The sequence below is a fragment of the Sebastes fasciatus genome, chromosome 3 (genome assembly GCF_043250625.1).
Source record: "Sebastes fasciatus isolate fSebFas1 chromosome 3, fSebFas1.pri, whole genome shotgun sequence".
Lineage (NCBI taxonomy): Eukaryota > Metazoa > Chordata > Actinopteri > Perciformes > Sebastidae > Sebastes > Sebastes fasciatus.
The window spans coordinates 41,949,609-41,962,691 of record NC_133797.1 but is presented as its reverse complement, the minus strand read 5'-3'; the positions used below and the strand labels follow the sequence as shown (position 1 = coordinate 41,962,691).

The 13,083-nt window shown below is 41.8% G+C and overlaps 1 protein-coding gene across 1 annotated transcript in view; it reads right to left on the bottom strand.

The window, feature by feature from the left end:
* Nucleotides 1–12,867, bottom strand: part of LOC141762944 (uncharacterized) — a 66,384-nt gene extending 53,517 nt beyond the window's left edge. The window contains exons 1-7 of the mRNA XM_074627131.1: nt 12,756–12,867; nt 12,206–12,380; nt 11,199–11,348; nt 9,867–9,983; nt 7,631–7,764; nt 4,423–6,283; nt 1,973–2,149 (exon numbers count right to left, since the gene is read on the bottom strand). Of these exons, the coding sequence (XP_074483232.1) occupies nt 1,973–2,149; nt 4,423–6,283; nt 7,631–7,764; nt 9,867–9,983; nt 11,199–11,348; nt 12,206–12,380; nt 12,756–12,867 (2,726 nt within the window). The remainder of the gene's footprint in view (nt 1–1,972; nt 2,150–4,422; nt 6,284–7,630; nt 7,765–9,866; nt 9,984–11,198; nt 11,349–12,205; nt 12,381–12,755) is intronic.
* Between the last annotated feature and the right edge of the window lie 216 nt (nt 12,868–13,083).

The window sequence follows — 13,083 nt, the reverse complement described above, 5'->3', positions numbered from 1 at the left end:
TAATCCAATCTCTCTAATTTCCATAGATGTATTAAGTATATACAGTTCCCTTTGTTAACACCTTATTTTGAAAAGCGGACGTAGTCCCACGTGTCTACTTCCTCTAACTTCTCCAAGGTGGTCTCTAGCTCTCCCATCAGCTTCGTTCTCTTTATCCATCCATGGTCAGCTCCATCGGGGCCGTTTCAATGCAGAGAACGTACATGTCAGTATATGGGTGTTCTACAGTTGTAGCGTCGGCCCATTTGACCACGGAGACGAGAGCGACGGCCGGCTCCACTGCCACGTTACCGCCATACGATGACGTTTCCTGTCCGTGACAGAGTTAGCATGCAGCTTTAGCTCTTCTCTGTCTAGCTCTGCTTTTCCTGTCAATGTGTGAAACCCAAAGTGTTTCCATCTTTTACTGGATGTGTAGTGTTTACCACGCTGGATTTAACATGGGAGGGTGCAGGTCGTATCCACGCTGACTCCCAACATTTTGTACTTTCTATTTTCGGCTCACGGCGGCCGGCTGCGGTTTGTTTTGGTTGACGGATACGGAACGGATATGACGTCACGTTACTCAGACTACCACAATTAATGCGGTAACTTCCTTCTACCTCCATATAGACTCAAATGAAGCAAATATATTGATTCTGGCGTTAGAACATATATTTAGAAATCGTAAAAAAATAAATAAATCGCGAAACATAGGTGAATCGATTTTTTTGCCGCTCCTAGTGTCTACCAAAGTTACAGACTGTTTAGTACCAACTTCTCTCTTTGAGTTACTAATCCTCCTGCAGCTCAACAAGGAAACTGTCAAACAAAACATACTGACTGGATACATACTAGGGCTAGGCAATATATCCATATTATATCGATATCGTGATATGAGACGAGATATCCTCTTAGATTGTTGATATTGTGATATGGCATAAGTGTTGTCTTTTCCTGGTTTTAAAGGCTACATTACAGTAAAGTGATGTCATTTTCTGAACTTACTGGACTGTTCTATTATTTGTCATTTACACTTTGTCATGAGATCCACATTACTCATGGTTATTTATCAGAAATCTCATTGTGTAAATATTTTGTGAAAGCACCAATGGTCTACCCTACAATATTGTGTCAATATCGACATCGAAGTATTTGGTCAAAAATATTGTGATATTTGATTTTGTCCCAGTCACCCAGCCCTAATACATCTAACTCAGACTGCTGAAGCCTCTGATTAGTTTAAGATCAACTTTACAGGTCATTTTACACAGAACAAGACGGCGGATTTAGTCCTCATCTTGTAACACTCAGGTTAAACGGGGATTGCTTCACAGACAGAAGGAATGATGACAGACATCAATAACTCTTTGAATGTACATATGAACATGTGAGTATTGCATTCAGATAGACTTGAAAACAATATGAACCTGCAAAGATGTTTCTGATGCAAAATATTTATTTGGTTCTTGTTGTAATATAAATGTCTGCAGCTTCAAAGAATTAGACAATGCTGACATGAAAACAGAGCACAGTTAGATCTGCTGTCAAAAAGAACGCGGAATAACTTAGGACCATAGAAACCTCTAATTAGATGGTGTCGTTCATAATCATCACTTATTTGCCTTTAAGTTGGTGCAATACGTGTTTGTTGAAGAGTGCTGCACCTTTAGACATGTTCAAATAGAGAGCTACAGGAATGAGTCCTAAAACCCAGAGATGAGTCAGCATGTTAGCACTTCCTGTTCCCTCGTCTGTTAGAAACCTGAAATAAGGTCTGTGGTTAAAGGTCCAGAGTATAGGATCTGGCAGTGTCTAGCGGTGAGGTGAGGAGATTGTGACCAGCTGAAGCCTCTCCTGTGTGCCAAGCGTGTTAGAGAGCTATGGTGGCCGTCCTGAAAACGTGAAAGTCCCTCTCCAGAGCCATCTGGAGCAGAGCCAGTGCATAGAGAGTGTGTGTACAAACTACATGAGCTACAGTCAGTGAACTGACCTCAGAGTCTCCAGTCTACAGTTTGGACTCTCCAGTCCAGCAGACAACAGCTTCACTCCTGAATCCTGCAGGTTGATGTTGTCACTCAGGTCCAGCTCTCTCAGATGGGAGGGGTTGGACTTCAGAGCTGAGGCCACAACTTCACAGTGAGTATCTGAGAGTCCACAACCAGAAAGTCTGTGATGACACAAAAATTATAAAATATGTTATTATGAAAGAAGACAGTTTATATTTACATCATGCATTTGATGACTAAAGAGTTTGATATATACTTCTTTGATTAACATTTGCTCCTCACATCAGTGGTTCAGCTAATCTTATCTCACTGTTTGACATGAAACAATAATTCTCATCACTCTCTCTCAAACCTGCAGACTTTTAATATTTGTTTTTCTTTAATCTTGCAGATGAAGAGAGAGAACATGTAGTTACATTGAGGCTTCCATAATATCCAGTCTGTCAGTGTGATCTGATCCCAGGTCTGTCTCCACAAAGTTAGCATGAGGCCTTCTTGATTAGAAAAGCATTTTTAAAACTCAGTGAATAAGTAATAATAATACAGCTGATAAAGATAAAACCTCTCTTTGCTAGCTACCTGCTGCTGTCAGGTTCATGTCCATAAATGGGAAAATTCAGTGACTGCTGCCAAACGGCAGAGAAATGAAACAGATCGTGTAATAATATTAGACCTGTTCATAATTAAACATTCATATAATTACATATTTTGATGACTGAATGGCATTTTGTCATTAACACTCTTTTCTGAGTATCAAACGTATTCAGCTCACAAACACAATTAATGAACCAATAAGGTTGCATTATTTTCAATATAATGTCATCAGAAAGACGTTATCAGTGTATCAGCATTAAAAACAGAACACTGATCTTTGGTGTGTATAAGATCTCTTAAAAAGTCTGAATTCTACCATTCTGCTGATATACAGTATATTCATCAGACCGCTGTTATTGGTGGAGGCTGTGTATTTCCTCCTACTACTCTTCTCTACAGCAACAACAGAGAGAAACACCTGAGTTTCCTTCTGTGAGTAACAGAATAAAAGGAAAAACTTAACAACACAATTATGGAACACAACTTGACTTCATGAGCAATAAAATGCACAATTGCTCGACACACTTGTGGGTTTTACAACGACTATCTTTGTCTCGTATGACCAGTAGTTGACGGTGGCTAATGCTAGAGTTGGGGGATTTTCGGTTTTGCCGGTCCGGTCCAGTGTACGAGCTTAAACCGGTTTGATTTTATGCTAACCGGCAGAACCGACATTTGTCATTGTGACACGTTCTGGCAAATTAAAAAGTATCCTACATCAACAACCTGTGCCGACAGAGTCACAGTGCTAAATCCAGCCTGTATTGCATTAGTAATAAGCAATATGACAACGTGATTAATGTAATATTATGATATTATGTTAGATTATAAACAAGAAGAGGTTTGTTTACTAGGAAGTTCATGTGTTTTTTGGGGTGACGAGACGACACATGGCAGAGCTGGTCTCATTCATTCATTATCTATAAAACTGCGGCAACATGGCAACATTTTGGATTTGAAGCCAACGAAAGAGATGAGCCCAAAAACACACGAGGTAAGATGTAATGTGGTGCCGCTTCTGCTTCTTCTTTAGTGTTTATTGGCGGTTAGCAAACCAGCTTAGAGGTGCATTACTGCCACCAAGTGGACTGGAGTCGCTCCACTCTCATTCATGGGCTCTCTGCTGCTGCTGAGTCAAGTGCAACAACTCGTGGTAAGATTCGGTACACCAGTCCAGTCCGGTGTTTGGCTTAATATCAAACCGAATTGAAATATTTTACACGGGCACAACCCAAGCTAATGCTAATGTTAAAACTTTAGATTGCTCTACTTTATAACTGCGGTGGTTATGTCAAAGCAAGCAACTAATACACCTGTTTGGAAATGACCTCCGCCAAGTGTATTTCACCGATGTTTCTGACTGTGAGTAACAGCTACCGGGGTCTGTTTCTTCCTGTGAATCAGAGTGTATTTCACCGGTGTTCCTAACCGTGAGTAGCTGCAAGCAGCAACACCACAAGCCAAGCATTTGGCCCGTTCTGAACAGACATACTCTGAACGGACCGTCTGGATTAAATTAGAAGAAGAAGAAATGAGAAATCGACTCGCACCCCCGCCTCGTCCTCCTCGCCGCCGGGAGGCTGCTTCGCCGGCAGTAGAGTGTGCGGCAGCTCCAGGAGACGTACCCCCAGTTAGCAGTTAGCTCATATTCAGCCAGTGTAAACCCCAGCACCAGGACTCTGATCCCAGGACCGCCCCGACTCCCCGCCGGATCAGCAAACGTTCTGTTGCTGCCGTTACACCGGTAAGACCCAGCGCTCCACCAGACAGCGTGTGTATATTTGAAGAACTAAACTACTAATCTACACTGATTCATAAAGTTAGTCACATCTGGACTTACTCAGCTTTTCTGCAGTTCCTCACAGCTGGAATCAGTCTCAGTCGTCCCTCGTCTGTTGTCTTGTACTTCTTCAGGTTCAGCTCATCCAGAACCTCCTCTGACATCTGCAGCATGTAGGCCAGAGCTGAGCAGTGGATCTCAGAGAGTTCCTTCTCTGATCTGTTCTCTGACTTCAGGAACTCTTGGATCTCCTGATGTACCGAGTGGTCGTTCATCTCTGTCAGACAGTGGAAGATGTTGATGCTTCTTTCAGGAGAGGTATTATCTCTGTTCATCTCCTTCAGGTTTTTAATGGCTCTCTGGATGATTCCTGAACTGCTCTTTGTCCGACCCAGCAGACTTCCTAAGAGCTTCTGGTTGGACTTCAGAGAGAGGCCATGAAGGAATCGAACAAACAGGTCCAGGTGGCCACTTTTACTTTCAAGGGATTTCTCCATGGCTCTCTTCAGGAAGACATCCAGAGATGGGCCACTACTAGCACTGCTTCCAAAATACTTAGAGATGTTCTTGAGAAAAGACTTTGGGTTTGACTCTCTGTGCTTGAAGTCTTCTCCTAGGAAGGCCTCCAGTACCTCTGTGTTCCCATTTGTGTAACAGTGGAACATGTAGACTGCAGCCAGAAACTCCTGAATGCTCAGGTGAACAAAGCAGTACACTGTTTTCTGGAACATCACACTCTCTCTTTTGAAGATCTCTGTACAAACTCCTGAATACACCGAGGCCTCTGTGACATCCAGACCACACCGCTCCAGGTCTTCTTGGTAGAACATGATGTTTCCTTTCTCCAGATGTTCAAACGCCAGCCTCCCCAGCTTCAGAAGAACTTCCCTGTCAGCCTCCGTCAGCTCCTGTGGACTCGTCTCATGTCCCTCACCGTACTTCTGCTTCTTCCTCTTTGTCTGAACCACCAGGAAGTGTGAGTACATGTCAGTCAGGGTCTTGGGCAGCTCTCCTCTCTGGTCTGTAGTCAACATGTGGTCCAGAACTGTAGCAGTGATCCAGCAGAAGACTGGGATTAGACACATGATGTGGAGGCTCCTGGATGTCTTGATGTGTGAGATGATTCTGCTGGACAGCTCTTCATCACTGACTCTCCTCCTGAAGTACTCCTCCTTCTGGGCGTCAGTGAAGCCTCGTACTTCTGTTACCCGGTCAACACATGCAGGAGGGATCTGACTGGCTGCTGCAGGTCGGGAAGTTATCCAGACAAGAGCTGAGGGAAGCAGATTCCCCTGGATGAGGTTTGTCAACAGCACAGTGACTGATGACTTCTGGGTGACATCAGATACAACCTCGTTGTTCTTGAAATCCAGTGAAAGTCTGCTTTCATCCAGGCCGTCAAAGATGAACAGAACTTTACAGACAGCGAGCTTCTCTGCTGTGACCTTCTGTAATGTTGGATGGAAAACACAGAGCAACATGAGAAGACTGTACTGCTCATCTCTGATCAAGTTCAGCTCCCTGAACGAAAGCAGAACCACCAGACTGACATCTTGGTTCTCCAAGCCCTCTGCCCAGTCCAGAGTGAACTTCTGCACTGAGAAGGTTTTTCCAATGCCAGCGACGCCGTTCGTCAGAACGACTCTGATGTGTCCCTGTTGGTCAGGTAAGGCTTTAAAGATGTCGTGGCACTTGATTGGAGCATCATGGAGGTTGTTCATCTTGGAAGCTGTCTCAAGCTGTCTCACCTCATGTTGGGTATTAACCTCTTCACTCTGTCCCTCTGTGATGTAGAGCTCAGTGTAGATCCTGTTGAGGAGGGTTCCACTTCCTGTTTCATCACTTCCTTCAGTCACACGTTCACATCTCCTCCTCAGACTGATCTTATGTTCATCTACAACCTCCTGCAGACCTCTATCTGCTGAAAGAGAGAAACAAGTTTGAAACAAAACACAGAAACTTATTATTTTATTGCCAATATGAAAATAATCAATATAAGAACATATAAAGAAGTAAAGGTTATAAAGTCATCTTCCCTTTTTGAAGTCAAAACTAACGTCAACGTGGTTTTTACATTAATTGTTAATAGTTATTATTTTTAAAGAGAAGCATCATAAATGCTCCTTTTCCTCTCAGCCTCTGACTTTGTGTTGGTGTACATGTTTGATTGACAGCAGAGGAGGCGGAGCCTCAGCTGTTCGCCAGCAGCTCTTCATCTAAACAGCTCACTGTGGCTGTTCCTACCGCCCTGTAACATTTAAAACTCATCAAATAATGCAGAATATCTTCATGTCTTCTTGTGTAAACCTGTATTTACTGAATAGCACCTCTAACAAAGAACCGTGGATCTCGTTGACCAATACACTGCGTTTCCTGAAGCTGCTTCAAAATAAAAGCCCCCCGCTGGTGGAGGACTATTGTGTTAAGCAGAAGGAAATGTTGAGTTTTCAGCAGTAAATAAACAAACCTCTGATGTGACTACAGCTCAGCTCAGTTTGTCCTGCAGTAGAAGTGCATGTATTCATGATTTAGCACAATGCAGCACAGAAAACAGCAAAAGACAAAGTGAACAAATGAGCTGGAATCTGAAACTTAGCAGCTGAGTGCAGACAGTGTTTTGTTAGCAGAGGAACTGAAGTGGCAGGACCCTGTTAAACATCTAAACTAACCAATGTTGATATTAGATATTATATCATAACACTTTTTAAGATGTTTAATGTGCTGCAACTGACGAGCTAATCAGCCCTCTACTGTAGCCTGAAAACTGATGTTGGCAGTGCAACTTTCCTCAGTGGGTGTTTGTTTGGTCTCTTGTTCAACGTGTCGCTCTGCAGGACCAGACGTGTGTTTGTAAGTTAGAGAAGGAGATTTTAGCAGGAAAGCTAATGTGGGCTGTTGTTCAAAGTCTGTGTCTCTTGTTGTGTCTCAGGCTGCTGTCTGGCTGTTAGTCAGTGTGACTGTCTGTCTGTGATAGAACAGTGATGCTGTTGCTTTACACAGACTTTAATAGTTCTCCATCTATATCTATGCAGATTGAAAACAATCTGCATTCTGATTGTTAATGCAAAGACGGAGTGCTATCATAAAAACAAAACATAAAAATATATAATTATTTCTTTTGGGTTCAGATTCAGAAAGGAAGTGATGCAGAGCAGATATGTCTGGTGGAGCAGATCTTAAACGGTTGTCACAACAATAGTCAGTGTATTAAAACAACAAGTCCTGTTTCCAGACATGAAGACATCAGCAGACACATCTACAGTCTTACTTTGGACAGTGCTGGTCTGACTGTCTGTCTGAGGTCCAGGTGTTGTTCTGGTCTGACTGGCTGTCTGCAATCGAGGTCTTTTTCTGGATCTGGACATCGGCTCCTCCACAGAAGCATGACTCCTCTTCTTCTCTCTGTGGAGACATTACTTTATTACTAAAATCATTTGTTGATTGTTGGTGAAGAATATCCAGACTTGGCCGACACTGAAGCTCAGATGGTCACAGAGAAGAGTTAAAGTGTTGGTAGTGAATTCAGCATTCAGTCTGTGATGAAAATGTTCCTTTATTTTAACTCTCCTGCTTTAATAAACAAGAATGAACTGATTTTCCTGTCTGACTGTCTTATTGAACATTTAGTGATCTGGCTGAAGTTTGTTTATTAAAGGTGATCAACGGCCATTTTGAAAACATTCATATTATTTTGGAGGCTAAAAAATTATATAAGCTAAATAAGTATATAACTACATAAAAAAACTGCAACTTGCTCATGTATGCACATATTGAGAGGACGCCCCGGGAAACCACAAGATGGCAGCGTCATCACGGTAAACAGTAACTGCCTGTCAGTGTGATATGAATGGATATAGATAATATAGAATTTCACCAACATTTGCAATATAAATAAACCTGCTGTCACTTCCTGGATGTATTTTATCTGTTAACAATAAACACTTCTAAGACAAGGAAACTGTGTCTTACCTCTCTGACTTCTTTCATTTTCCAGTAGTTATAGTTTATGCAAGTGCTGTCCATTGAAACGGAGAGATCATGACAGAAAACAGCACACCAGTAAGGTATCTCGGATTATTTTAATCTGTACTATACGTGGTCAAACAAAGTCTAGGACTGTATTTATGGAATTAGTTGACAGGATTTCATCACAACATGGGCTGAGATCCTGTCATGATCTCTCCGTTTCAATGGACAGCACTTTCATAAACTATAATTACTCGAAGACAAAAGAAGTCAGAGAGGTAAGACACAGTTTCCCTGTCTTACAAGTGTTTATTGTTAACACATAAAATAAATTCAGGAAGTGACAGCAGGTTTATTTATATTGCAAATGTTGTTAAAATTCTATACTCCATTCATATCACCACTGACAGGAAGTTACTGTTTACCGTGATGACACTGCCACCTTGTGGTTTCCCGGCGCTCCCTTGCAATATGTGCGTACATGAGCAAGTTGCAATATTCTTTCCATCATGTTATTTAGCCTCCAGAATAATATCAATGTTTTAAAAATGTCTGTTGTTTCCCTTTAATACAAACTCATCATTTTCTGCAGCTACTTCTCAGTAAAAGTCCTCCATTAAAGAGAGCTGATTGTGTCCTTTACTGATTCACAGTCACTTTGGGCAGCTTAGCTTGAGTTAGTTAGGTTTGAACTGAGGTTAGAAGTGGTCTAAATATTGAGGTGACCAGCAGTCTAAGACACACAGCATGTAACTCTGGTGTCCTTGGTGTTCATATTTAATGTTAGTATGTTTTCTGCCACTTTCTACTGTCAACTATCAAATGAAGGCATGAATTCAAATATTCTAAAAACAGAAGTGGTACAAATCTACTTTTGACCATTTCATGCACTTTGTTTTGTCAGCAGATAGTTTTACACCAGAGATGTTTGTTCTTGACCTTCAGAAACAAGATGTGGTGCAGAGAATCTAAACTCAAAGGTCCACATAATAATGATCCAAAGCTTTCAACTGAAAGCTCTGGATCATGAGTAACTGGACCTTTGAGCAGATCTTTCCTTCACCATATTTTACATATGTAGTGAAAGAACAAACTCAAACCATCAACACATTATGATCAAGGTGAGCAAATATGTTCTACAGATGCTTTTTCTCCACATGTTGCACAGTTCTGATGTGCACTGATTCAAGATGACACCCAGTAGGTCCTAACAGCTGATTCTAGGAGGAGTCAAACCAACAACATATTTAGAGGACCAATATGAGAAACTGAATTACACATTTGAAGCTCATTCTTCCAGATTTTGAATAGTTACAGATCTTTAGACCATTTCATAGTTGTGAACGTAAACATTCCAGATGTGTCCCCGTTTATTTCCTGTTGCAGCGGAAGAAACCATCAGTAGTTTGTGTTTTTGTGTGATCCATTTTAGGTTGAAACAGTATCTGCACTAATAGTTCTGCATCAGGAATATAAATCTTTTAGTCTCAATGCTTCATCGTCCATCAGGTCATCTTACATTAACAACTGTCTCTTACTTTGTCTCTGAGGGTCCAGGTTCATTACTGAAGTCTGGAGGTTCCTCTTTGGACTCGTCACTCTCCATAGACAGACAGCTGGGTACTGGAGACTCTGCTCTCGGTCTGGACTGAACTCTGAAAACACCAAGATGATTTTATTCACATGAATCCTTGATACATTCTCTGATGACAAAGACATTTCAGTAGCTCTGAACACACAAACTACTGCTACTGTCAATAATGTGGTTTAAAAGTCTGTATTAGTTTGTTTGGATTACAGCTGTTCTGGGTGACTGACAGCTGTCACAGATACGAAGAGGAAGAATGTATAAATTAAAGCCCTCCTCCAGTGTGTTTTGGCATTTCTATAATATTTCATATTTATTTGAGTCATTTCCTGACTAAGTTGATTAGCCACACTGTGTGCCAACATGCTTTTAACAAATAACTTCATGTTGTGCTAAAAATTAAACTAACTGAGGGTTTCATTTTATTTTATTTTTCCTCCACCGTAGTTTAGTGTGTTTATTTTCACAATGGCATTTGTGTGTGTGGTGAACGGCTGCAGTCAACGCAGTGAATTACACCAAATCCCACCAGCAGAATTAACACAACACACTGACTGTCTCTCTCACTCGCTCTCTTCTTTACCGTCTCCTCCTGCTGGAGATACATTAAGAGCAAGCAGCCGATGCCGTTTTGGAGGTTTGCGGGCCTCTAACAGGTCCGAACGACGCGGAGCACAACTTTCAGTTCAACAGAAAACAAGAGAAAAGTCCCGTTAGAGAAATAAAGGAATCACAGAGCAGCCCGGTGCGGTGTCGGTGCTGGAGCTGAGGAGCGTCCCGAAGACTGCATTTCAAACGGCGGACCTCGGCAACATGTCTACCCGTCCTCCGGGGCGCTGTGGCCGGCGTGCGGCGGTACGGCTCCTCGGTGCAGCAGCAGCCAGACGGCCGCCTCGCCAGGAGGAGACGGTGAAGAAGAGAGCGAGTGAGAGAGAGTCGGTGTTGTTGACATAATTCTGGTCTTATTTGTGGTCTGATAAACAGTAAATTCATCTAGACTGGGTTGGAAAACCATGCAATCTGGTTGCCATGGTGATGAATGACGTCTGACTATTAACCACACCCCCATTCTCTGTTTGAGGAAGAGCTTTAATTAAAAACAGGAAGTAAAACTGGATGGGGGGGCTTTAATTCTCTTTGTCAAGAAACGTTTGTTCAACTTCAGTTAGCAAATATATTTTAGTAGAAATTTTAAAATACAAACACTAAATCAACAGAAAACAGTCTTGGTAGAGGAAAGTGAAAATGAGTCCTATAAATGAGTTAGTAGCAGCTCTCTTACTTTGACTCTGAGGGTCCAGGTTCATCACTGAAGGTCAGAGGATCATCTTTAGACCGGTCACTCTTCATAGACACATAGCCAGAGACTAGAGACTCTGCTCTGTCCTCCTCTTCCTCCACACAATCACTCATCTTCTGATCTGAAGTCAGTCTGAGAGGTAACACGGGAACACTGACTGTGAGCTCAGAACACAAGAATCAAGACAAACAAGTTTGTACAAGAGTCACAGGTGAGACTGAGAGAACAGGAAGTAACACACAACCTCTCTCTCTACCACACACACACACACACACACACACACACACACACACACACACACACACACACACACATATCTTTGGGTACAACACATGCGCAGTCAAATCTGGCCTGCACACGCCGAAATTGGGCCAATCGCAACACACGACCGCAGCTTCAGTTACACTGTGCATGTGTTATACCCCATACCTCAAGACCCATGTCCACCTTTGATCCAGCCTCCTTTCCATAGGCCTTGGTTCTCATGTACCTGGATCACCTGGTCAGTGTGGCGCCTCCTCTCTCCATTTACAGGAAATCTTTGACCTCACAGTTTATCTATGAGCTTTTTAACACAATGTGTTTATAAGAATCTCTTTTAGCTTGAACAGGTTGAATTAAAATGAGTTTTGGTCAAATGTTATGACATTTTTATGTTTAATTCATGTCAATAAATCAGTTTAGTTAAAAACGAATGTGCTTTTATAGTTGTTTTTAGACTTATATGACTAAGATTCTTCTGAACATCTGGAAGAAAAAATCTTCTCTCTGTTGCACAATACAAAATAATTCAAGTCATTTTCCTGAGCTGCAACTCTTTTTCATAATCCAAACATAGATGGTAGCTAGAAATGACACATCTTATTGCTCAATCAGTACAACATGAAGCTACATGTTGAGGAGTATAAATCTTTTAGCAGAGCGTTTTGTCTTTGTCCTCAATGCATCATTTTCCATCAGGTCAGCTTACAGTAAAAACAGTCTCTTACTTTGACTCTGAGGGTCCAGGTTCATCACTGAAGGTCAGAGGATCATCTTTAGACTGATCACTCTTCATAGACACATAGCCAGAGACTAGAGACTCTGCTCTGTCCTCCTCTTCCTCCACACAATCACTCATCTTCTGATCTGAAGTCAGTCTGAGAGGTAACACGGGAACACTGACTGTGAGCATTTAACGGAAACAAGTTTGTACAAGAGTCACAGGCAAGACTGAGAGAACAGGAGGTAACACACAACCTCTCTCTCTATCACACACACACACACACACACACACACACACACACACACACAGTATACAGTGTACAGTATAATAAATCCACCCAGCGCTCCACCTGGTCACTTCTCTTTAAGTCTCTGCTTGTTTTCTTGGGTTACAGCAGGTTTAATGAGGATTATTCAGCCAATCACAACGTTGTGTTATCAGATGAATCAAACTGTTGAGTTCATTCTAACATTTCTCTCCTCTACAGTCCACAGGGAGGAAACTGACTCAGAGACTTTAACAGTGAAATAATAAAATGCTGGATTAACACTCACCCTGCCTCAGTCTACAGTTTTCATCCTTCTGCTCCGTCGATTCAAACTGGATTCTGACTGAACTCTTCCTCTTTCGTGGTTTCCTTCCTGTTCTCATGTTCTTACATAACATGATCAGTGTGGCTCCTCCTCTCTTCATTTACAGGAAATCTTTGACCTCAGAGTTTATCTACGAGAGTTTGTGTGTGTTACTCACTAATCAGCTTTTAAACACAATGTGTTTATAAGAATCTCTTTGAGCTTGAACAGGTTGAATTAAAATGAGTTTTGGACAAATGTTATGACATTTTTATGTTTAAATCACATAAATAAATCAGTTTAGTTAAAT